The sequence below is a fragment of the Hypanus sabinus genome, chromosome 8 (assembly GCF_030144855.1).
Source record: "Hypanus sabinus isolate sHypSab1 chromosome 8, sHypSab1.hap1, whole genome shotgun sequence".
NCBI lineage: Eukaryota > Metazoa > Chordata > Chondrichthyes > Myliobatiformes > Dasyatidae > Hypanus > Hypanus sabinus.
Window position 1 is genome coordinate 82,237,187 of NC_082713.1, and position 26,663 is coordinate 82,263,849.

General features: G+C 40.8%; 1 protein-coding gene across 9 annotated transcripts in view; it reads left to right on the forward strand.

Moving 5' to 3' along the window:
* The window catches only part of LOC132398269 (sodium- and chloride-dependent neutral and basic amino acid transporter B(0+)-like), a 169,419-nt gene that overhangs the window by 98,328 nt on the left and 44,428 nt on the right, over nt 1-26,663 (forward strand). For 6 of the 9 annotated variants that reach the window (XM_059977435.1, XM_059977434.1, XM_059977430.1 and 3 more), the window contains 3 exons: nt 12,273-12,356; nt 18,373-18,601; nt 24,353-24,478. In XM_059977435.1, the coding sequence (XP_059833418.1) occupies nt 12,273-12,356; nt 18,373-18,601; nt 24,353-24,478 (439 nt within the window). The remainder of the gene's footprint in view (nt 1-12,272; nt 12,357-18,372; nt 18,602-24,352; nt 24,479-26,663) is intronic. The other 3 variants (XM_059977436.1, XM_059977431.1, XM_059977433.1) reach the window with 2 other exon arrangements.

A 26,663-nucleotide genomic window follows, 5' to 3' on the forward strand; every position in this document is an offset into this window, starting at 1 on the left:
TTCCCTGAGAGTGTAGACTCAATCCTCACTTTTCTCTCTGACGTTCCTTGTGAGTGTACACTCAATTTTCTCTCTTCGCTCTGACATTCCCTGTGAGTGTAGACTCAATCCTCTCTGTTCTCACTGTCTTTGCCTGAGAGTGTACACTCATTCCTCTACGTTCCCAGTGAATTTTCCTGTGAGTGTAGACTCAATTCTCTCCCTTATCACTGATGTTGCTTGTGAGTGTAGACTCAATCCTCTCTGTTCTCATGGTCTTTCCCTGAGAGTTTACAATCATTCCTCTACGTTCCCTCTGAATTTTCCTATGAGTGTGGACTCAATCCTCTCTGTTCTCACTGTCATTCCTTTTGAGTGTAGATTCAATCCACTCTGTTCTCACTGTCTTTCCAATTAAGTCTACACACTGTCCTCTCGGTTCTCCCTGACTTTCCCTGTGAGTTTATACTCAGTTCTCTGTATTCTGAAGGACTTTCCCTGTAGGTGTAGACTCAATCCTCTCTGTTCTCACTAACTTTCCCTGTGAGTGTAGACTCAATCCTCTCTGTTCTCACTGTGTTTCCCTGTGAGTGTACACTCTGTCCTGTCGGTTTACCCTGACTTTCCCTGTGAGTTTCGACTCAGTTCTCTGTATTCTCAAGGAATTTCCCTGCAGGTGTAGACTCAATCCTCTCAGTTCTCACTAACTTTCACTGTGAGTGTAGACTCAAACCTCTCTTTTCTCAGTGACATTCCCAGTGCGTGTAGACTCAATCCACTCAGTTCTCACTGTATTTCCCTGTGAGTGTAGACTCAATCCTCTCCCTTATCACTGATGTTCCTTGCGAGTGTAGACTCAATCCCCTCTGTTCTCACTAACTTTCCCTGTGAGTGTTGACTCAATCCTCTCTGTTCTCAGCGACATTCCCAGTGCGTGTAGACTCAATCCACTCTGTTCTCACCGTGTTTCCCTGTGAGTGTAAACTCAATTCTCTGTATTCTCATTGATTATCCCTGTATGTATAGACTCAGACCTCTCTGTTCTCAGTGACATTCCTATTGCGTGTAGACTCAATCCTGTCTGTTCTCACTGACTTCCCTGTGAGTGTAAACTCAATTCTCTCTATTCTCACTGACGTTCTTTGTGAGTACAGACCCAATCCTCACTTTTCTCTCTGACATTCCTTCTGAGTGTAGACTCAATCATCTCCCTTATCACTGTCTTTCCCTGAGTGTGTACACTCTTTCCTCTACGATCCCATTGAATTTTCCTGTGTGGGTGACTCAATCCCCTCAGTTCACACAGAATTTCCTCGTGAGTGTACAATCCATCCTCTCTGTTCTCACTGACTTTCCCTGTGAGTTTAGACTCAGCTCTCTGTGTTCTCCCTGAACTTCCCTGTAGGTGTAGAATCAATCCTCTCTGTTCTCACTAACTTTTCCTGTGAGTGTTGACTCAATCTACTCTGTTCTCACTGTGTTTCCCTGTGAGTGTAGTCTCAATCCTCTACTTTCCCACTGGATTTTCCTGTGGATGTAGACTCAATCCACTCTGTTCTCACTGTCATTCCTTGTGAGTGTACACTCCGTCCTCTCTGTCCACACTGACTTTCCCAGTGAGTGTAGACTCAATCCTCTCGGTTCTCACTGACATTCCTTGTGAGTGTAGACTCAATCCTCTCGGTTCTCACTGACATTCCTTGTGAGTGTTGACTCAATCCTCTCTGTTCTCACTGACTTTCCCTGAGAGTGTAGACGCAATCCTCACTTTTCTCTCTGACGTTCCTTGTGAGTGTACACTCAATTTTCTCTCTTCGCACTGACGTTCCCTGAGAGTGTAGACTCAATCCTCACTTTTCTCTCTGACGTTCCTTGTGAGTGTACACTCAATTTTCTCTCTTCGCACTGACGTTCCCTGTGAGTGTAGACTCAATCCTCTCTGTTCTCATGGTCTTTCCCTGAGAGTTTACAATTATTCCTCTACGTTCCCTCTGAATTTTCCTATGAGTGTGGACTCAATCCTCTCTGTTCTCACTGTCTTTCCTTTTGAGTGTAGATTCAATCCACTCTGTTCTCACTGTCTTTCCCAGTGAGTCTACACTCTGTCCTCTTGGTTCTCCCTGACTTTCCCTGTGAGTTTATACTCAGTTCTCTGTATTCTGAAGGACTTTCCCTGTAGGTGTAGACTCAATCCTCTCTGTTCTCACTAACTTTCCCTGTGAGTGTAGACTCAATCCTCTCTGTTCTCACTCAGTTTCCCTGTGAGTGTATACTCTGTCCTCTCGGTTTACCCTGACTTTCCCTGTGAGTTTCGACTCAGTTCTCTGTATTCTCAAGGACTTTCCCTCTAGGTGTAGACTCAATCCTCTCAGTTCTCACTAACTTTCCCTGTGAGTGTAGACTCAAACCTCTCTTTTCTCAGTGACATTCCCAGTGCGTGTAGACTCAATCCACTCAGTTCTCACTGTGTTTCCCTGTGAGTGTCGACTCAATCCTCTCTGTTCTCAGCGACACTCCCAGTGCGTGTAGACTCAATCCTGTCTGTTCTCACTGACTTCCCTGTGAGTGTAAACTCAATTCTCTCTATTCTCACTGACGTTCTTTGTGAGTACAGACCCAATCCTCACTTTTTTCTCTGACATTCCTTCTGAGTGTAGACTCAATCCTCTCCCTTATCACTGTCTTTCCCTGAGTGTGTACACTCTTTCCTCTACGATCCCGCTGAATTTTCCTGTGTGGGTGACTCAATCCCCTCAGTTCACACAGAATTTCCTCGTGAGTGTACAATCCATCCTCTCTGTTCTCACTGACTTTCCCTGTGAGTTTAGACTCAGTTCTCTGTGTTCTCACTGACTTTCCCTGTAGGTGTACAGTCAATCCTCTCTGTTCTCACTAACCTTCCCTGTGAGTGTCGACTCACTCCTCTCTGCTCTCACTGATGTTCCCAGTGCATGAAGACTCAATCCTCACTTTTCTCGGTGACGTTCCTTGTGAGTGGACTCTCAATTTACTCTCTTCTCACAGACGTTCCGTGTGAGTGTATACTCAATCCTCTCTGTTCTCACTCACTTTCCCTGAGAGTGTAACATCAATCCTCTCTGTCCTCTCTGACATTCCCTGTGTGTGTAGACTCAATACACACAGTTCACACTGACTTTCCCTGTAAGTTTAGACTCAGTTCTCTGTGTTCTCACTGAACTTCCCAGTAGGTGTAGAATCAATCCTCTCTGTTCTCACTAACTTTTCCTGTGAGTGTCGACTCAATCTACTCTGTTCTCACTGTGTTTCCCTGTGAGTGTCGACTCACTCCTCTCTGCTCTCACTGATGTTCCCAGTGCATGAAGACTCAATCCTCACTTTTCTCGGTGACGTTCCTTGTGAGTGGACTCTCAATTTACTCTCTTCTCACAGACGTTCCCTGTGAGTGTATACTCAATCCTCTCTGTTCTCACTCACTTTCCCTGAGAGTGTAACATCAATCCTCTCTGTCCTCTCTGACATTCCCTGTGTGTGTAGACTCAATACACACAGTTCACACTGACTTTCCCTGTAAGTTTAGACTCAGTTCTCTGTGTTCTCACTGAACTTCCCAGTAGGTGTAGAATCAATCCTCTCTGTTCTCACTAACTTTTCCTGTGAGTGTCGACTCAATCTACTCTGTTCTCACTGTGTTTCCCTGTGAGTGTAGTCTCAATCCTCTACTTTCCCACTGGATTTTCCTGTGGATGTAGACTCAATCCACTCTGTTCTCACTGTCATTCCTTGTGAGTGTACACTCCGTCCTCTCTGTCCACACTGACTTTCCCAGTGAGTGTAGACTCAATCCTCTCGGTTCTCACTGACATTCCTTTGAGTGTTGACTCAATCCTCTCTGTTCTCACTGACTTTCCCTGAGAGTGTAGACTCAATCCTCACTTTTCTCTCTGACGTTCCTTGTGAGTGTACACTCAATTTTCTCTCTTCGCACTGACGTTCCCTGTGAGTGTAGACTCAATCCTCTCTGTTCTCACTGTCTTTGCCTGAGAGTGTAGACTCAATCCTCTACGTTCCCAGTGAATTTTCCTGTGAGTGTAGACTGAATCCTCTCCCTTATCACTGATGTTGCTTGTGAGTGTAGACTCAATCCTCTCTGTTCTCATGGTCTTTCCCTGAGAGTTTACAATCATTCCTCTACGTTCCCTCTGAATTTTCCTATGGTGAGTGTGGACTCAATCCTCTCTGTTCTCACTGTCATTCCTTTTGAGTGTAGATTCAATCCTCTCTGTTCTCACTGTCATTCCTTTTGAGTGTAGATTCAATCCACTCTGTTCTCACTGTCTTTCCCAGTGAGTCTACACTCTGTCCTCTCGGTTCTCCCTGACTTTCCCTGTGAGTTTATACTCAGTTCTCTATATTCTGAAGGACTTTCCCTGCAGGTGTAGACTCAATCCTCTCTGTTCTCACTAACTTTTCCTGTGAGTGTAGACTCAATCCTCTCTGTTCTCACTGTGTTTCCCTGTGAGTGTACACTCTGTCCTCTCGGTTTACCCTGACTTTCCCTGTGAGTTTCGACTCAGTTCTCTGTATTCTCAAGGACTTTCCCTGTAGGTGTAGACTCAATCCTCTCAGTTCTCACTAACTTTCCCTGTGAGTGTAGACTCAAACCTCTCTTTTCTCAGTGACTTTCCCAGTGCGTGTAGACTCAATCCACTCAGTTTTCACTGTATTTCCCTGTGAGTGTAGACTCAATCCTCTCCCTTATCACTGATGTTCCTTGCGAGTGTAGACTCAATCCCCTCTGTTCTCACTAACTTTCCCAGTGAGTGTCGACTCAATCCTCTCTGTTCTCAGCGACATTCCCAGTGCGTGTAGACTCAATCCTCTCGGTTCTCACTGACATTCCTTGTGAGTGTTGACTCAATCCTCTCTCTTCGCACTGACGTTCCCTGAGAGTGTAGACTCAATCCTCACTTTTCTCTCTGACGTTCCTTGTGAGTGTACACTCAATTTTCTCTCTTCGCACTGACGTTCCCTGTGAGTGTATACTCAATCCTCTCTGTTCTCACTCACTTTCCCTGAGAGTGTAACATCAATCCTCTCTGTCCTCACTGACATTCCCTGTGTGTGTAGACTCAATCCCCACAGTTCACACTGACTTTCCCTGTAAGTTTAGACTCAGTTCTCTGTGTTCTCACTGAACTTCCCAGTAGGTGTAGAATCAATCCTCTCTGTTCTCACTAACTTTTCCTGTGAGTGTCTACTCAATCTACTCTGTTCTCACTGTGTTTCCCTGAGAGTGTAGTCTCAATCCTCTCTGTTCTCACTAACTTTTCCTGTGAGTGTCGACTCAATCTACTCTGTTCTCACTGTGTTTCCCTGTGAGTGTAGTCTCAATCCTCTACTTTCCCACTGGATTTTCCTGTGGATGTAGACTCAATCCACTCTGTTCTCACTGTCATTCCTTGTGAGTGTACACTCCGTCCTCTCTGTCCACACTGACTTTCCCAGTGAGTGTAGACTCAATCCTCTCGGTTCTCACTGACATTCCTTGTGAGTGTTGACTCAATCCTTTCTGTTCTAACTGACGTTCCCTGAGAGTGTAGACTCAATCCTCACTTTTCTCTCTGACGTTCCTTGTGAGTGTACACTCAATTTTCTCTCTTCGCACTGACGTTCCCTGAGAGTGTAGACTCAATCCTCACTTTTCTCTCTGACGTTCCTTGTGAGTGTACACTCAATTTTCTCTCTTCGCACTGACGTTCCCTGTGAGTGTAGACTCAATCCTCTCTGTTCTCACTGTCTTTGCCTGAGAGTGTACACTCATTCCTCTACGTTCCCAGTGAATTTTCCTGTGAGTGTAGACTCAATCCTCTCTGTTCTCATGGTCTTTCCCTGAGAGTTTACAATCATTCCTCTACGTTCCCTCTGAATTTTCCTATGAGTGTGGACTCAATCCTCTCTGTTCTCACTGTCATTCCTTTTGAGTGTAGATTCAATCCACTCTGTTCTCACTGTCTTTCCCAGTGAGTCTACACTCTGTCCTCTCGGTTCTCCCTGACTTTCCCTGTGAGTTTATACTCAGTTCTCTGTATTCTGAAGGACTTTCCCTGTAGGTGTAGACTCAATCCTCTCTGTTCTCACTAACTTTCCCTGTGAGTGTAGACACAATCCTCTCTGTTCTCACTCAGTTTCCCTGTGAGTGTATACTCTGTCCTCTCGGTTTACCCTGACTTTCCCTGTGAGTTTCGAGTCAGTTCTCTGTATTCTCAAGGACTTTCCCTGTGAGTGTCGACTCAATCCTCTCTGTTCTCAGCGACATTCCCAGTCCGTGTAGACTCAATCCTGTCTGTTCTCACTGACTTCCCTGTGAGTGTAAACTCAATTCTCTCTGTTCTCACTGACGTTCTTTGTGAGTACAGACCCAATCCTCACTTTTTTCTCTGACATTCCTTCTGAGTGTAGACTCAATCCTCTCCCTTATCACTGTCTTTCCCTGAGTGTGTACACTCTTTCCTCTACGATCCCACTGAATTTTCCTGTGTGGGTGACTCAATCCCCTCAGTTCACACAGAATTTCCTCGTGAGTGTACAATCCATCCTCTCTGTTCTCACTGACTTTCCCTGTGAGTTTAGACTCAGTTCTCTGTGTTCTCACTGACTTTCCCTGTAGGTGTACAGTCAATCCTCTCTGTTCTCACTAACCTTCCCTGTGAGTGTCGACTCACTCCTCTCTGCTCTCACTGACGTTCCCAGTGCATGAAGACTCAATCCTCACTTTTCTCGGTGACGTTCCTTGTGAGTGGACTCTCAATTTACTCTCTTCTCACAGACGTTCCCTGTGAGTGTATACTCAATCCTCTCTGTTCTCACTCACTTTCCCTGAGAGTGTAACATCAATCCTCTCTGTCCTCACTGACATTCCCTGTGTATGTAGACTCAATCCCCACAGTTCACACTGACTTTCCCTGTAAGTTTAGACTCAGTTCTCTGTGTTCTCACTGAACTTCCCAGTAGGTGTAGAATCAATCCTCTCTGTTCTCACTAACTTTTCCTGTGAGTGTCTACTCAATCTACTCTGTTCTCACTGTGTTTCCCTGAGAGTGTAGTCTCAATCCTCTCTGTTCTCACTAACTTTTCCTGTGAGTGTCGACTCAATCTACTCTGTTCTCACTGTGTTTCCCTGAGAGTGTAGTCTCAATCCTCTACTTTCCCAGTGGATTTTCCTGTGGATGTAGACTCAATCCACTCTGTTCTCACTGTCATTCCTTGTGAGTGTACACTCCGTCCTCTCTGTCCACACTGACTTTCCCAGTGAGTGTAGCCTCAATCCTCTCGGTTCTCACTGACATTCCTTGTGAGTGTAGACTCAATCCTCTCGGTTCTCACTGACATTCCTTGTGAGTGTAGACTCAATCCTCTCGGTTCTCACTGACATTCCTTGTGAGTGTTGTCTCAATCCTCTCTGTTCTCACTGTCTTTTCCTGAGGGTGTACACTCTTTCCTCTACGTTCCCACTGAATTTTCCTGTGTGTGTAGACTCAATCCCCTCAGATGACAGACTTTCCTGGTGAGTGTACAATCCGTCCTCTCTGTTCTCACTGACTTTCCCTGTGAGTGTCGACTCAATCCTCTCTGCTCTCACTGACGTTCCCAGTGCATGTAGACTCAATCCTCACTTTTCTCTGTGACATTCCTTGTGAGTGGACTCTCAATTTACTCTCTTCTCACAGATGTTCCCTGTAGGTGTAGACTCAATCCTCTCAGTTCTCACTAACTTTCCCTGTGAGTGTAGACTCAAACCTCTCTTTTCTCAGTGACATTCCCAGTGCGTGTAGACTCAATCCACTCAGTTCTCACTGTGTTTCCCTGTGAGTGTAGACTCAATCCTCTCCCTTATCACTGATGTTCCTTGCGAGTGTAGACTCAATCCCCTCTGTTCTCACTAACTTTCCCTGTGAGTGTCGACTCAATCCTCTCTGTTCTCAGCGACATTCCCAGTGCATGTAGACTCAATCCTGTCTGTTCTCACTGACTTCCCTGTGAGTGTAAACTCAATTCTCTCTATTCTCACTGACGTTCTTTGTGAGTACAGACCCAATCCTCACTTTTTTCTCTGACATTCCTTCTGAGTGTAGACTCAATCATCTCCCTTATCACTGTCTTTCCCTGAGTGTGTACACTCTTTCCTCTACGATCCCACTGAATTTTCCTGTGTGGGTGACTCAATCCCCTCAGTTCACACAGACTTTCCTGGTGAGTGTACAATCCATCCTCTCTGTTCTCACTGACTTTCCCTGTGAGTTTAGACTCTGTACTCTCGGTTTATCCTGACTTTCCCTGTGAGTGTAGACTCAATCCTCTCTGTTCTCACTGAGTTCCCTGTGAGTGTCGACTCAATCCTCTCCCTTATCACTGATGTTCGTTCTGAGTGTAGACTCAATCCTCTCTGTTCTCACTGTGTTTCCCTGTGAGTGTACATTCTGTACTCTCGGTTTACCCTGACTTTCCCTGTGAGTGTAGACTCAATCCTCTCTGTTCTCACTGTCTTTCCCTGAGAGTGTACACTCATTCCTCTATGTTCCCACTGAATTTTCCTGTGAGTGTCGACTCATTCCTCTACGTTCCCACTGAATTTTCCTGTGAGTGTAGACTCAATCCACTCTGTTCTCACTGTGTTTCCCTGAGAGTGTAGACTCAATCCTCTCAGTTCACACAGACTTTCCCTGTGAGTGTAGACTCAATCCTCTCTGTTCTCAGTGACATTCCTTGTGAGTGTAGACTCAATCCTCTCTGTTCTCACTGTGTTTCCCTGAGAGTGTAGACTCAATCCTCTCAGTTCACACAGACTTTCCCTGTGAGTGTAGACTCAATCCTCGCTGTTCTCACTGTGTTTCCCAGTGAGTGTAGACGCAATCCTCTGTGTTCTCACTGACATTCCTTGTGAGTGTAGACTCAATCCTCTCTGTTCTCAATGACTTTCCCAGTGCGTGTTGACTCAATCCTCTCTGTTCTCCCTGATTTTCCCTGTGAGTGTTGACTCAGTTCTCTGTGTTTTCAAGGACTTTCCCTGTAGGTGTAGACTCAATCCTCTCTGTTCTCACTAACTTTCCCTGTGAGTGTCGACTCAATACTCTCTGTTCTCACTGACTTTCCCAGTGCGTGTAGACTCAATCCTTACAGTTCACACAGACTTTCCCTGTGAGTGTACACTCTGTCCTCTCTTTTCTCACTGACATTCCTGGTAGGTGTCTACTCAATCTTCACTTTTCTCTCTGACGTTCCTTGTGAGTGTGCACTCAATTTTCTCTCTTCTCACAGACGTTCCCTGTGAGTGTAGACTCAATCCTCTCTGTTCTCACGGTCTTTCCCTGAGAGTGTAGACTCAATCCTCTCTGTTCTTACTCTGTTTCCCTCTGAGTGTAGTCTCAATCCTCTCTGTTCTCACTGCCTTTCCCTCTGAGTGTAAACTTAATCCTCTCTGTTCTCACTGGCATTCCTTGTGAGTGTAGACTCAATCCTCACTTTTCTTTCTGATGTTCCTTGTGATTGTACACTCAATTCTCACTCTTCTCACAGACGTTCCCTGTGAGTGTAGACTCAATCCTCTCTGTTCTCACGGTCTTTCCCTGAGAGTGTACAATCATTCCTCTACGTTCCCTCTAAATTTTCCTGTGATTGTAAACTCAATCCTCTCTGTTCACACTGACTTTCCCTGTGAGTGTACACTTCGTCCTCTCTGTTCTCACTGACGTTCCCTGTGAGTGTAGACTCAATCCTCTCGGTTCTCACTGACTTTCTCTTTGTGTGTAGACTCAATCCTCTGTGTTCTCACTGACATTCCTTGTGCCTTGTGAGTGTAGACTCAATCCTCTCTGTTCTCACGGTCTTTCCCTGAGAGTGTACAATCATTCCTCTACGTTCCCTCTAAATTTTCCTGTGATTGTAAACTCAATCCTCTCTGTTCACACTGACTTTCCCTGTGAGTGTACACTTCGTCCTCTCTGTTCTCACTGACGTTCCCTGTGAGTGTAGACTCAATCCTCTCGGTTCTCACTGACTTTCTCTTTGTGTGTAGACTCAATCCTCTGTGTTCTCACTGACATTCCTTGTGCCTTGTGAGTGTTGACTCAATCCTCTCTGTTCTCACTGATGATCCCAGTGAGTGCAGACTCAATCCTCTCAGTTCACACAGACTTTCCCAGTGAGTGTACACTCTGTCCTCTCTGTTCTCAATGACTTTCCCTGTGAGTTTAGACTCAGTTCTCTGTGTTCTCACTGACTTTCCCTGTAGGTGTAGGCTCAAACCTCTCTGTTCTCACTGACTTTTCCTTTGAGTGTAGACTCAATCCTCTCTGTTCTCACTGACTTTTTCCGTAAGTGTGGACTCAATCCTCTCTGATGTCACTGATTTTCCTTGTGATTGTAGATTCAGTCTCTTTGGTGTCACTGACTTGTGTACTTAGGAAATTCCGTTTAAATGCCGAAATGTTACTTTGTTCTCATTCAAGTAAAGTAGTAGTTGTCAATATTATTTGCTTCTGTAAAACCAAAGTAATAACTGGGACTTCATATTCTTTACCATCTCAGTGTGAGCATTGAGGCAGGGAGGATGAGGTTTGCAGTATATGTGATCCAATGGTGCTGGACGAAAGGCTTTGGAACAGATGCAGTGAAAGCTGTTCTGGCTCAGACCTTTGCAGTGACAGTAAACAGTACCCTCCATTACTTACCATTTCCTGCCTTATTAAATGTTGATGGCACCGTTTACTACGTTCCTGTCACTGGGAGAGGGAAAACACAGTTTTTTCCTCCATGGGTTACCAGTGATTTATTTTGAAAAGGGAATCAACCAAGTAGGTTCTCAACCATTCAGATTGAAGTGTTGTCAAGTTACAATCTGGTGAATTCAGTTATGTAAAGCAGGAGAGAAACACTGAGAAATGGAGAGAAGCTGATTAAAAGTAAATGTCAGTGTTGATTATACCAACTTGTTTAAGAACGTTCCACCAACAACTCTAAACAAATTTCTCATTTTAAAATTGGTGTTTTGACCAGAAAAGGTCAGAGAAGTAATTCAAAGTTCAAAGTAAATTTATTATCAAAGTACACACATGTCAATACAGGTATAAACAAACCTAAGCTTTATTTTCCTGTGGACATGCCTAGTAAATCCAAAAAGCATAATAGTGAAAGGGCACACTCTGTAGGGCAGACAAGTAACAAATGTGCCAAAGACAGCTAACTGTGCAATCAAAAAGAAAATAATGATAAAAATAAATTTCATGGATATGATATGAGGAGTCCTTGAAAGTGAGTCCATACATTGTGGAAACAATTCAGTGATGGAGTGAGTGGAGTTATTCCCACTGGCAAATAAGCTCTTCTCAGGCTTCCTGCCAGGTACAGGTACCCGAGAAGAGTTTATTCATTATATATGCTGGGAAAGCACTCAGTCCTTTATTCCCTCTGGTTCAAGAGCCTGATGGTTAAGGGATAATAACTGCTCCTAAGCCTGGGTGGTGTGGATTCTGAGGTTCCTGTACCTCCTTCCTGATGGCAGCAGTGAGAACAGAGCATGGCCTGGGTGGCCAGAGTCCTCGATAATGGATGCTCCTTTCCTGCAACACTGTTCCGTATAGATGTGTGCAATGGTGAGGAGAGAGTTTTACATGTGATAGACTGGGTCATATCTACTACTTTTTGTAGGATTTTCCATTCAAGTGCCTTGGTGTTTATACACCATGCCATGAAACAGCCACCACACATCCATAGAAGTTTGTCAATGTTTTAGATGTCATGCTGAATCTTTGCAAATCTCTTTGTGCTTTCTTTGAAATTGCACCTTTATGTGCTGGGCCCACATAAATGATAACACTGAGGTATTTAATGTTGTTTACCCTCTCTACCTCTGATCCCCTGATGAGGACTGGCTCATGGACCTCATGTTTCTTCCTCCTGAAGTCAATAATCAGCTTCTTGGACTTGCTGACATTGAATAAGATGTAGTTGTGGCAGCGGTCAGACAGATTTTCAACTTCCCTCCTCTCTGGTGATTTGTCTCTACCTTTGATTTGGCCATTGACAGTGATGTTGTTAGCAAACCCGAATATGGCATCAGATCTATGCTTTGCCACACAGTCCTAAGTGTAAGGCAAGGGGGACGTCACGTGATGACGTAGGATCGAGACGCTGGAACCCAGCCCTCCCATAAAAAATCAATAAATTAATGTTTAAGTGAAGAAAAGTTAGTAAATACTTTCTAAAAGTTACTTATAAACTACTCCGGATTGTTTCAAACTATGTCTCATGAACAGAAGATGAAGAAAACTACTACCGTGAAGACAACGCAAGCTGGAACAGAATCAAGGCCCACTGTTGCCAAAGAACCACGGGCTCAGGTACATTATACCACCGGCGATACAGAACAGGAGACTGCGGCAATATTGACCATTTCTAAAGGAAAAGATCAACGAGAACTGCGCAAACGTGAAGGAAGGAGCATGCGCAAACCGGAGCAACCAGAACTACAAATCCCAGTTACGACTGAAACCGAAAGTGTAAGTGAATCTGAGACAGACTCAGATTCTCTGGAAAATTCAGACGAAGATGGAGGTAAAAGTTTTTCTGGAAATATAGAAAAGACTTTGATGCAAATAATGCGTAAATTAGAAAAATTAAACGCATTAAAAGTAATCCTAAAAAAAGTGATAAATATGGAGATTATGTTTGAGAAAATGACAAAAAGACAGGAAAAAATGAAAAAGAGAATTATAGATTTGGAAACTACAACGGAAGACATAGTTGAAAGAATGAACAAAATGGAAGATGATATCTCTGCCTGGCCATCAGAAAGAAAACAATTCATGGAAAAAATTGATAAGCTTGAAAATTTTAGTCGACAAAACAATATTAAAATTGTTGGACTTAAAGAAGATATAGAAGGAGAAGATCCAATAAATTTTTTTCAAAAATGGATCCCTGAAAAATTGGAAAAGGAAGGAGAAACTCTAATTGAGATTGAAAGGGCTCATAGAGCCTTAAGGTCAAGATCTCAAGCTGATCAAAATCCATGATCAATTTTGATAAAATGCTTAAGATATCAAGATAAAGAAAAGATCCTGAAGGCGGCTGCCCAATGTGCCAGAAAGAGAAAAGGGCCATTGATGATAGCAGGGAAGGCAGTTCTTTTTTATCCTGATATAAGTTATAACCTTTTGAAGAGAAAGAAGCAAAAAAAGTTTTATGGGAGAAGGGTTATAAATTTATAATGCGTCACCCAGCAACACTGATAATTTTTTTGGAGGATGGAAAAAGAAGATTTTTTACCGATTATCGAGAAGCGGAGGAGTTCGCACAAAAACTTACATCTATTTGCTAATTACACATAGAGATTTCCAAGCGTAATGGATTAAAGATGAAGATAGAGACAGTGAATGGAAGTGGTGGACATTTAAGAAATTCTAATTGAGAATAGTTTTTTTTTCTTTTTATATATATACTTTTTTATGTTGCGGGGGGGGGGCTGGGGAGTTTTGGATCGATTACTATAGGATTCACATGTGTAATCATGGTGATCGCCATGACCCGTACAACAGAGGGGGGTAATGTTGTGTTCTTTTTTTTTCACAACATTAGTAGGGGGGTATTTCGTTTTTTCCTTTATACTCTATTTTTCTTCTATCTTTCCGCCTGGATGATCGGTGGGAACACACATAGCAACACGGAAAATCTTAAAAAGATTTCCCAGACACCATGAAAGTTGAAAGATTAGGTATTATTATAGGTTGGAGTAACATAATTAAAAATAATGACTAATTTACTGAATTTTTAAAGTTTTAATGTTAATGGGCTTAATGGACCGGTGAAAAGAAAAAGAATTTTAACATACATTAAAAAAATGAAAAAAGATATAGCTTTTTTACAAGAAATACATTTAACAGACATAGAACATCAGAAATTAAAAAGAGACTGGGTTGGAAATGTTATTGCAGCTTCATTTAATTCAAAGGCGAGAGGAGTTGCAATTTTGGTTAATAAAAATTTACCAATTAAAATTCAAAAGGTATTAATTGATTCAGCAGGGAGATATGTAATTATACATTGTCAATTTTTTTTCAGAACTATGGACTCTTATGAATATTTATGCACCAAATGAAAATGATGTAAAATTTATACAAGAGGTCTTTTTGAATTTGGCTATCGCACATGACAAAATATTAATAGGTGGAGATTTTAACTTTTGCCTAGACCCAGTTTTAGATAGATCAACAAAGGTTGTCACAAAATCAAAAGTAGTAAAATTAACTCTATCATTGATGAAAGACTTAAATTTGATTGATATATGGAGAAGAATTAATCCAAAAGAAAGAGATTATTCATTTTATTCAAATAGACATAAAACATATTCAAAGATAGATTTTTTCCTATTATCAACAAATATTCAAGATAGTGAAAAATATGGAATATAAAGCAAGAATATTGTCAGATTATTCTCCTTTGATAATGACAATGACAATGATAGATAAAGAGGAATCAATTTATAGATGGAGATTTAATTCAATATTCCTAAAACGTCAAGATTTTTGTGATTTTATGAAAAAGCAGATTCAGTTCTTTTTAGATATAAATTCACATTCAGTTGATGATAAATTTATATTGTGGGAAGCAATGAAGGCATATTTGAGAGGTCAGATAATAAGTTATACTTCTAAAATGAAGAAGGAATATATGATAGAAATAGATCAATTGGAAAAAGAGATTACAAAATTAGAAAACGAATCTCAAAGAAATATGACAGAAGAAAAATTAAGACAACTTATTAATAAGAAGTTACAATATAATACACTTCAGACATATTGAACAGAAAAAGCAATTATGAGAACTAAACAGAGATATTATGAACTAGGTGAAAGATCACATAAAGTTCTTGCATGGCAGTTAAAAACAGACCAGACTTCTAAAACAATAAATGCAATTCGAACAAGAGTAAATAAAATTACTTATAAACCTTTAGAAGTTAAAGAAATTTGTAAGAATTTTTATTCTGAGTTGTATAAATCAGAATCACAAAATAAGAATGTCAAGATAGAAAGGTTTTTATCACAAATAACTCTTCCAAAATTAAATACAGAAGAACAGAAGGGATTAGATATGCCTTTTACATTGTAAGAGGTCGAAGAAGACCTAGGATCACTTCAAAGTAATAATTCTCCAGGAGAAGATGGTTTTCCGCTTGAATTTTATAAAAAGTTTAAAGATTTATTAATTCCTCCTTTTATGAAGTTAATACATCAAGCGGAAAGAACGCATAAACTTCCAGAATCTTTTCAACAGCTATTTTAATAGTATTGCCAAAAAAAGATAGAGATATTTTAAAGCCAGCATCATATAGACATATTTCTTTATTAAACACTGATTATAAAATAATAGCAAAAATCTTATCTAACAGATTATCTAAATACTTACCAAAATTAGTACATATGGATCAAACAGGATTTATTAAAAATAGACAAGCGGCAGATAATGTAACTTGGTTATTTAGTATAATTCATTTGGCGCAAAAGAGGGAGGAAATGAGTGTGGCAGTTGCTTTAGATGCAGAAAAAGCATTTGATAGATTGGAATGGGATTTTTTATTTAAGGTATTGGAAAAAGATGGATTAGGAGTATCTTTTTTAAAATGGATTAAAACCTTAAATACTAATCCCAAAGCTAAAGTAGTGACAAATGGTCAAATTTCAACATCATTTCAGTTAACAAGGTCAACTAGGCAAGGTTGTCCATTATCACCTGCTTTATTTGTGTTGGCGAAAGAACCATTAGCTGAATTAATTAGAATGGTCCCAGATATTAAGGGTTTCAGAGTTAATCAGGAAGAATACAAGATTAACTTATTTGCTGATGATGTTCTGCTTCATTTAACAAACCCATTTCACTTGTTGCATAAATTATCCTATAGATTAGAAGAATATGGGAAAATATCAGGTTATAAAATAAATCAGGATAAAAGTGAAATTTTACCTCTTACTAAAGGAGATTATAGTAAATGTCAATTAATAACTCAATTTAGATGGCCAGAAAATGGTATAAAATATTTAGGTATAAGATTTGATAATGATATAAAGAAGTTATATAAATTAAATTACTTACCATTATTGAAAAAAATTCAAGAAGATCTTGATAAATGGATTGTATTACCAATAACATTAGTAGGTAGAGTAAATACCATAAAAATGAATATATTCCCTAGACTACAATACTTATTTTAATCACTAGCAATACAACTACCCCAGAAGTTTTTTCAAGAGTTAAATAAATATGTGAGGAAGTTTCTTTGGAAAGGTAAGATGTCAAGAATATCGTTGGAAAAATTGACATGGAAATTTGATCTAGGAGGGTTACAACTTCCAAATTTTAAGAATTATTATAAAGCAAATCAACTTAGATTTATTGCATCTTTTTTTGAGAGAGACAGACCGGCATGGATTAGAATAGAACTAGATAAAATAGGAGAAAATATACCAGAAGATTTTATATATAAATGGGAATCTAAATGGATACAGGAAAAGAAAGAATCTCCTATATTAAAGCATTTGATTGACTTATGGAATAAGATAAATGTTGATGATGAGACAAAGAAATCTTTATTAGCAAAGAGATATTTAATTCAAAATAGACTTATTCCTTTTACAATGGATAATCAACTTTTATATAATTGGTTTCAAAAAGGGATTAGATATATAGGAGATTGTTTTGAAGGAGGTATATTAATGTCATTTGATCAATTAAAGAATAAATATAAAGTATCAAACAGCACTCTTTTTTGTTACTTCCAATTAAGGGCTTATTTAAGAGAAAAATTAGGTCAAACAATGTTATTTCCGAAATCTAATGTAGATACTTTAATTCAAAAAGGAAATATTAAAAAATTTATATCTTGTATGTATAATTTGATTCAAAAACAGGCAATTAAGGAGTCCATAAGTCAAGACAAAAATGGGAAAGTGTTTTGAATATTAAAATTGAAGAAACAAATTGGTCAAGACTATGTCTTGATAGTATAACAAATACCATAAATGTTCGGTTAAGATTAGTGCAGTATAATTTTCTACATCAATTATACATTACACCACAAAACAATAAATTAATTAAATCCAAATTTATCGGATCAGTGTTTCCGATGTAACCAGGAAACTGGTACTTTTTTTTTACATTCTACATGGTCTTGCTCTAAAATTCAACCTTTTTGGACAAATTTAAGACTTTTACTGGAATAAATACAGGAACACAATTTCCTCATAATCCAATATTAGTCTTACTAGGTGATATTGAAGGGATAAAACCGAAACTCAAACTAAATAAATATCAGAAAGAATTCATAAAAATTGCACTGGCAGTTGCCAAAAAAGCTATTGCAGTTACTTGGAAATCAGATGCATACTTAAGTATAGATTGTTGGAAGAATGAAATTTCCAGCTGTATTCCACTTGAAAAAATTACTTATAATTTAAGAGATAAATATGAAACATTTTTTCAAAATTTGGTGCCCTTATTTGCAAAAGACAGGATTAAATATATAGGTGCTCCGAAGATAAAATAATTGGTTATTTGGGGAAAGAAATTAATATATATACTAAAGTTATTACGAACTCCATGGAGTATGTGGGGATCTCCCGATATTCAGGCATTCTTTCTCTTTTTTTTCTATAGGGATGTTAGGGGGGAGCGGTTAAGGGGAGGGGGGAAGGGTATATATTTTTTTTACATATTTTCTTTTTCTTTCTGTAATTATTTGAAAACTCAATAAAAAAGTTAAAAAAAAAACAAGTGTAAGGAGATTAGAGCAGGGGCTGAGCACCACAACCTGTGGTGCACCTGTGCTAATGGAGGATCCAATTGAACAACATGAGAATTGAAGCCAAGGTCTAGAATCTTATTGATTAACTTTGAGGTGATGATTGTCTAGAATGCTAAGCTGTGTCAATAAAAAGCATCCTGATACTTACATCTTTCATATGTCACTACATTTAGAAAATAGATATGATTCCTGGGCTATGAGTATCAAATTTTCTTTGTGCCTACAGTTGAGTTGCAGGATCTTCACACCTCTGAATGGATCTGAGTGTTGAGGAAGACAGCAAAAGGACACTACAAAGTGATGAGTGGAGTGGTGGATGGTGGAGCCCAAGCCTTAGATTTCTGCATTTAGAGTATTTTGGCGTTATTCTAATGATTCTACATGATTAATGACTAATTCCAGCTTCATGTGCACTTCAGTACTAAAGCCTTCAGTCTTTAAATTTATGTACTAGAATAACACATTGATATACTGAAGACTCTTATTTATCTCTTGCAATGTTAATTGCATGTAAACTGTTAAACATTTCTGCATTAATTGTATCTTCTGTTCTCCAGGTCTGGAAAGATGCAGCAACACAAATATTCTATTCGCTAGCAGTGGGCTGGGGAAGTTTAATAACCCTCTCATCCTACAACAAGTTCCACAACAACTGTTACAGAGACACCATCACTGTCTGTGTTGTGAATTGTTCCACAAGTGTGTTTGCTGGGTTTGCCATCTTCTCCATCCTTGGACACATGGCTCATGTACAGAACAAGCCTGTTTCGGAGGTTGCTCAGTCAGGTACCTACAGTGTCAGCTTGATTGTGCTGAAGGTTGATGAAGCATGGATCCACGTGGGATTATTATGCTTTTGATTCTGAATCAGAAATCTTACTTCCTGAGTAGAAAAACCTGAAATTCTGACTACGCCCATAATGGCAGCTTCAATAGTTAGACTTCTTTCTGCATCTTCAGCTCAGCTTTATTCTGTTTTCAATTTTCAGAAATGGAATCTAATCATGGAAAAGTGAGGAAATCGGGGAAGTTAGAAAGTGATGGGCCCAGCAGTGTTTCTCCTCAACCACCTCCAATGTGGTCTCCTCCAAACTGGAGATACCAAATGCAGATTGGGTGACCAGCTTCTTCATTCATAGATTATGTACAAAGCAAGTCTATTTTAGAGACTGCTGAGTCAGGCCCATCGTGTCAGGCACTGGCAGGCTTGCTGTATTGATTGATGGATCAGGGACCTCTCAGTCCAAATTGCATTAAGGGATTTAATCCACGTCAGATATCCCATTCCTTGAGACAAACAGAAATTCTGACTACTACTATAATGGCAACTTGAATAGTTAGACTTTTTTCTGCATCTTCAGCTCAGCTTTATTCTGCTTTTCATGGAAAAGTGAGGAAATCAGGGAAGTTAGAAAATGATGGGCCCAGAAGTACTTCTCCTCAACCACCTCCAATGTGGTCCCCTGCACACTGGAGAAACCAAATGTAGATTGGGTGACCAGTTTTTAGAGCACCTCCATGAAGTCTACCGAGGTGACCTTATAATTCAGTTACCAGTTACTTTACTTTTACATCCCACTCCTGCAGTGATCTGTATCTTTAAGTAGCCTCCTGTACTGTTTGAGCTTGACAGAAACAGCAGCTCAACTTCCTTCTGGGTACATTGTGATCAAATGATACAATGTCATATTCATCATAGTGGCCATTGTCGGAGTGGACTACGGCAGAGTGAGATGGCTTTGACTCAATCAGGCTTCGGCGAGAACAGGCAGTGGCGAGGTTGAACGGGACACGACTGTGCAAGAGCGTGAAATTCAGCCTCTGAGATATGTAGGAAAATTTAAAAAGTGAGCAGAGGCTGAGTACGGGCTTCACTCCAGGTGAGGTAAGGCTGGGTAAGCTCCTTTAATTAATCTAATTAGCTTAGGAGTCGGTAATGGAAGCAGCAGTTAGGGCAGTCGAGTGCTCCGTTTGCAGTATGTGGGAAGTCAGGGTGAGCACAGCTGTCCCTGATGACTACACCTGCAAAAGGTGCATCCAGTTGCAGCTCCTGACAAACCAAGTTAGGGAACTGGAGCTGGAGTTGGATGAACTTTGGATCATTTGGGAGGCAGAGGCAGAAATAGACAGGAGTTTCAGGGAGATAATCACCCCTAGGAGTCAGGAGGCAGGTAGCTGGGTGACTGTCAGGAGAGGGAAGGGGAACAGACAGGAAGAGCAGAGCACCCCTGCTGCTGTTCCCATCAACAATAAGTATACCATTTTGGATAGGATACTGTTGGTGGGGACAACCTACCAGGGACAAGTTGCAGTGGTTGCATCTCTGCCACCGAGACTGGACCCTCAGCTCAGAAGGGAAGGAGGGAAAAGAGGAGAGCAGTAGTGATAGGGGATTCGAAAGTTAGGGGGACAGATAGGAGGTTCTGTGGAAGAGATCAAGAATCCCGGATGGTCTGTTGCCTCCCTGGTGCCAGGGTCCGCGATATCTTGGATCGAGTTCTCGGTATTGTCAAGAGGGAGGGTGAGCAGCCAGATGTTGTGGTCCATGTAGGGACCAATGACGTGGGTAGCAAGAGTGAGGAGATCCTGAAAGGTGAGATTAGGGAGCTAGGTCCCAAGTTAAAGAACAGGACCTCCAGGATAGCAATCTCAGGATTGCTACTAGTGCCACGTGCAAGTGGATTTAGAAATAGTAAGACAGTGCAGATCAACACGTGACTGAAGACATGATGCAGGAGGGAGGGCTTCAGATTGATAGATAATTGGGCAGTTTTCCAGGGAAGGTGGGACCTGTTCCGGCGGGATGGTTTACATCTGAACTGGAGGGGGACAAATATTCTTGCAGGTAGGTTTGCTAGAGAGGCTCCAGTGGATTTAAACTAGATACGAGGGGGGAGAGGAACCAAAGTGTAGGAACAGATGTATAGGAGAAGGAAGAAAAAGAAGACAGTAAAGTTCTTTGTACTGTTAGAGATAAACAGAGAGGAAGAGGTGGAGAATTTCTTAAATGCATTTATTTTAATGCTAGGAGCATTGTAAGAAAGGTGGGTGAGCTTAGAGCATGGATTGATACCTGGAAATATGATGTTGTAGCTATTAGTGAAACCTGGTTGCAGGAGGAGTGTGATTGGCAACTAACTATTCCTGGATTTCATTGCTTCAGGTGTGATAGAATCGGAGGGCCAAGAGGGAGAGGTGTTGCATTGCTTGTCAGAGAAAATATTACAGCGGTGCTCTGGCAGGATAGATTAGAGGGCTCGTCTAGGGAGACTATTTGGGTGGAATTGAGGGATGGGAAAGGTGTAGTAACACTTATAGGGGTGCATTATAGACCACCTAATGGGGAGTGAGAATTGGAGGAGCAGGTTTGCAAGGAGATAGCAGATATTTGTAGTAAGCACAGGGTTGTGATTGTGGGAGATTTTAATTTTCCACACATAGACTGGGAAGCCCATACTGTAAAAGGGATGGATGGTTTGGAGTTTGTAAAATATGTGCAGGATAGTTTTTTACAGCAATACATAGAGGTACCAACTAGAGAAGGGTCAGTGTTGGATTTTCTGTTAGGGAATGAAATAGGTCAGGTGATGGAGGTATGTGTTGGGGAGCACTTAGGGTCCAGTGATCACAATGCCATTAGTTTCAATATAATTATGGAGAAGGATAGGACTGGACCCGGGGTTGAGATTTTAGATTGGAGAAAGGCTAACTTTGAAGAGATGCGAAAGGATTTAGAAGGAGTGGATTAGGACTATTTGTTTTATGGGAAGGATGTAATAGAGAAATGGAAATCATTGGAAGGTGAAATTTTGAGGGTACAGAATCTTTATGTTCCTGTTAGGTTGAAAGGAAAGGTTAAAAGTTTGAGAGAGCCATGGTTTTCAAGGGATATTGGAAATGGTTAGGAAAAAGAGAGATATCTACAATAAATACAGGCAGCATGGAGTAAATGAGGTGCCCGAGGAATATAAAGAATTTAAGAAGAATCTTAAGAAAGAAATTAGAAAAGCTTAAAAGAAGATACAAGGTTGCTTTGGCAAGTAAGGTGAAAATAAATCCAAAGGGTTTCTACAGATATATTAATAGCAAAAGGATAGTGAGGGATAAAATTGGTCTCTTAGAGAATCAGAGTGGATAGCTATGTGTGGAGCCAAAAGAAATGGGGAAGATTTTGAACAATTTCTTTTCTTCGGTATTCACTAAGGAGAAGGATATTGAATTGTGTAAGGTAAGGGAAACAAGTAGGGAAGTGATGGAAACTATGTTGATTAAACAGAAGGAAGTACTGCTGCTTTGAAGGAATATAAAAGTGGATAAATCTCTGGGTCCTGACTGGATATTCCCTAGGACCTTGAGAGAAGTTATTGTAGAAATAGCAGGGGCTCTGACAGAAGTATTTCAAATGTCTTTAGAAATGGGGATGGTGCTGGAGGATTGGTGTATTGCTCATGTGTTACTATTGTTTAAAAAGGGTTCTAAGAGTAAACCTAGCAATTATAGGCCTGTCAGTGGTGGGTAAATTAATGGAAAGTATTCTTAGAGGTGGTATATATCATTATCTGGATAGACAGGGTCTAATTAGGAACAGTCAACATGGATTTGTGCGTGGAAGGTCATGTTTGACAAATCTTATTGAATTTTTTGAAGAGGTTATGAGGAAAGTTGATGAAGGTAAAGCACTGGATGTTGTCTATGTGGACTTCAGTAAGGCCTTTAACAAGGTTCCACACGGAAGGTTAGTTAGGAAGGTTCAATCATTAGGTATTAATATTGAAGTAGTAAAATGGATTCAACAGTGGCTGGATGGGAGATGCCAGAGAGTAGTGGTGGATAACTGTTTGTCAGGTTGGAGGCCAGCGACTAGTGGTGTGCCTCAGGGATCTGTACTGGGTCCAATGTTGTTTATCATACACATTAATGATCTGGATGATGGGGTGGTAAATTGGATTAGTAAGTATGCAGATGATACTAAGATAGGTGGTGTTGTGGATAATGAAGTAGGTTTTCAAAGCTTGCAGAGAGATTTAGGCCAGTTAGAAGAGTGGGCTGAAAGTTGGCAGATGATTTTAATGCTGATAAGTATGAGGTGCTACATTTTGGTAGGAATAATCCAAATAGGACATACATGGTAAATGGTAGGGCATTGAAGAATGCAGTAGAACAGAATAATCTAGGAATAATGGTGCATAGTTCCCTGAAGGTGGGATCTCATGTGGATAGGGTGGTGAAGAAAGCTTTTGGTATGCTGGCCTTTATAAATCAGAACATTGAGTATAGGAGTTGGGATGTAGTGTTAAAATTGTACAAGGCATTGGTAAGGCCAAATTTGGAGTATTGTGTACAGTTCTGGTCACCAAATTACAGGAAAGATGTCAACAAAATAGAGAGAGTACAGAGAAGATTTACTAGAATGTTACCTGGGTTTCAGCACCTAAGTTACAGGGAAAGGTTGAACAAGTTATGTCTGTATTATTTGGAGCATAGAAGGTTGAGGGGGGACTGGATAGAGGTATTTTAAATTATGAGGGGGATAGGTAGAGTTAACGTGGTTGGCTTTTTCCATTAAGAATAGGGGAGATTCAAACAAGAGGACATGATTTGAGAGTTAAGGGGCAAAAGTTTAAGGGTACCATGAGGGGGGGGAATTCCTTTACTTAGAGAGTGGTAGCTGTGTGGAATGAGCTTCCAGTAAAAACGATAGAGGCAGGCTCGGTATTGTCATTTAAAGTAAAATTGGATAGGTATATGGACAGGAAAGGAATGGAGTGTTATGGGCTGAGTGCGGGTCAGTGGGACTAGGCGTTCGGCATGGACTAGAAGGGCTGAGATGGCCTGTTTCCGTGCTGTAATTGTTATAAGGCCAACAATTTCATATTATTCTCTCTTTTTTTGTTTGTAGCAGAGTTGACCAGTTTTACCGTTTAGCTGTCCATCTGTAATGTGAGCTAGAGTTTTTCTATGTCTTCAGATACTGCTTTTCTTGTTAGGCATCTCCATCATTCTTACCGAATAATATACAAAACGTGACAACAGACCCCTTCAAAAAACTACTGAGCACTAACCATAGGTTTACACAAATCAAATTAACTTCGTTGTTCAATATCATTTTGTGGGAATTCTCTATATGAAACCTGGCTACAATGCTTCCCACAATGCAATAGTAGATTTCTGAGAAATTTGCTAAGGCCCTGTAAAATTAGTTGTGTCATATTATCACAAATGTACCCACTTAGTGTCTCTTTTCACTCTTAGATCAGAATTGCCCTTTAATATTGTGCCAGTGATTTATATTATCATTATACTCTACACTTTCAGTATTTTGCCTCGTAAGTAGACAGTGTGGCATAAGTGATTTCTTCATCAATGCTTGGAATAAAATTTGTGTTCTAAACTATACATGAGAGGATGCTCTCAATGGTTCTCCTGTAAAATGCAGTTAAGATCACCACTCCAATTCTCTTTATTTTGTAAGTCACATATTATTGTACTGTTATGCCAATGTATCACTGCACCATTTCCATTTTATCCGCTGTCTAGGTTTTGGTTTGGTTTTCATCGCCTACCCAGAGGCCCTTGCACAGTTGCCATGGGCACCTCTATGGTCCGCTTTGTTTTTCTTAATGTTGCTCACTCTGGGACTTGACACTCAGTTTGGAGCTTTAGGTAAGACTTGCATTGCTTTACTTAACCCATCTCCTGCAAGTTTTGTTAAGGGAAGTTATCAAAATAAGAAGCTGATAATATAAGAAGAGAACCGAAAGTTGTTGTTGGCAGTAGCGGAATGCCTGGACATCAGGAAATGTGGTGGAATTCCTGTCTGTGCCTCACACCTGATGTTAATTATTCTAGAATGGAACAGAATCAGATTCAGAATCACCAGCATGTGACATGAAATTTGTTAACTTAGTAGCAGCAGATAAATGCAATACATAATATAGAAAAAAAATAATAACAATAATAAGTAAATCTTATTCCATATACGTATATTGCATAAATTAAAAATCATGCAAAAAACAGAAACACTATATATCAAAACATAGTGAGGTAGTTTCCAAGGGTTCAATGTCCCTTTAGGAATCAGATTGCAGAGGGGAAGAAGCTGTTCCTGAAACACTGAGTGTATGCCTTCAGGCCTCTGTACCTCCTACCTGATAGTAACTGCGAGGAAAGGGCATGCCCTGGGTGCTGGAGGTCTTAATAATGGACGCTGCTTTTCTGAGACATTGCTCCTTGAAGATGTCCTGGGTAATTTGTAGGCTCATGTCTAAGATGGAGCTGACTAAATATACAACCCTCTGCAGCTTCTTTCGGTCCTGTGCAGTAGTCCCTGCACCCCCATAACTATGATCTATTTATGTTAAATCCTGCACTCTGGAAATTTGAAATTTGTGACAAATCTCATCTTGCTTGTGCGTGGGTCAACTGATTTCCAATGCAAGTTAGGTCCTGGTATTCCAAGGAGCATCTGTTGTTGCTGATTTCCAGAAACAGTTTGTGACAGAAGCAGCCTGGAATCCATCACAGCCCTACGCAAAGAAACACTCACAAAACACTGGAGGAACTCAGCAGGTCAGGCAGCATCTATGGAAATGAATAAACAGTCAATGTTTTGGGCCCCGACCCTTCATCAGGATTGAGAAAGAAGGAGGAAGATACCAGAAGGTGGGAGAAGAAAGAAGCTAGCTGGAAGGTAATAGTTGAAGCCAGGTGGGTGGGGAAGATCAATAATCTGATAGGAGAGCAGAGAGGATTATAGGAGAAAGGGAAAGAGGAGTGGACCCAGGAGAGGTAATAGGCAGATGAAAAGAAGTCAAAGGTCAGAGTGGGGAATAGAGGAAGGGCAGAGAATTTGTTTACTGGAAGGAGAAATAGATATTCATACCATCAAGCTAGATGCTAGCCAGACAGAATATATGGTACTGCTCCTACACCCTGAATGTGGCTTTGTCTTGGTACAAGAGGAAGCCCTCGATTGACACGTCAGAACGGGAATCCGAATTAATATGTTTGGCCACTAGGCAGTCCCTCTTGTGGCAGATGGTGTGGAGGTGCTTAAAGAAACTGTCACCCAATTCACCACAGGTCTTGCCAGTGTAGAGGAGACCACATTGGGAGCACCAGACACAACAGAACAGTCCCAGCAGATGTTCAGGTGAAGTGTTGTCTCACTTGGAAGGACTATTTGGGGCTGTGAGTGGAGGTGAGGGAGGAGGTGTACAGGCAGGTGGGCATTTAGGCCGCTTGCAGGGATGTGCCTTGAGGAGGGTTAGTGGCAAGGGATGAATAGACAAGGGGGTTGGGGAGACAATGACCCCTACAGAAAGTGAGGGGGGAGGTAAAGATATGTTTAGTGGTAGGATCCCTTTGGAGGTGGCAAAAGTTGCAGAGGATAATGTGTTGGATATGGAGGCTAGGCAAAGAACCCCATTCAGGCAGGGGATGGGTTCTTTGGATCTCTTCCCACCATTGTACGAGCCATCTTTCCATCTCACAACTTACTTGTGTATCACAACTGCACTAATGAATGGAAGGTTGATAATGTGAGGCCCAGTGGCCCTTCAACAAGGAATTAATGACACAGATCAATTTCTAGCCCACATGCACGGTGATTGGCTGTTAACTAACCTATCAGATTGCTATTTTCAAATGGTTTAACTCTGTAGTAATGAACATTAAAGGAAATGCACCCTGAAACCTGAGCCTGTTGTTCTAAAATATGTATTTCAGTGATTGAGTCTGTCTGTCTGGGTTGTAATTTAATGTCCTGTTCCCAATCCTAATGTTTCTCTGCCTGAGCCTGGAGCCTGTTGCATTGAGGGTCTGACAATAGTAATTGAACAGTTTCACA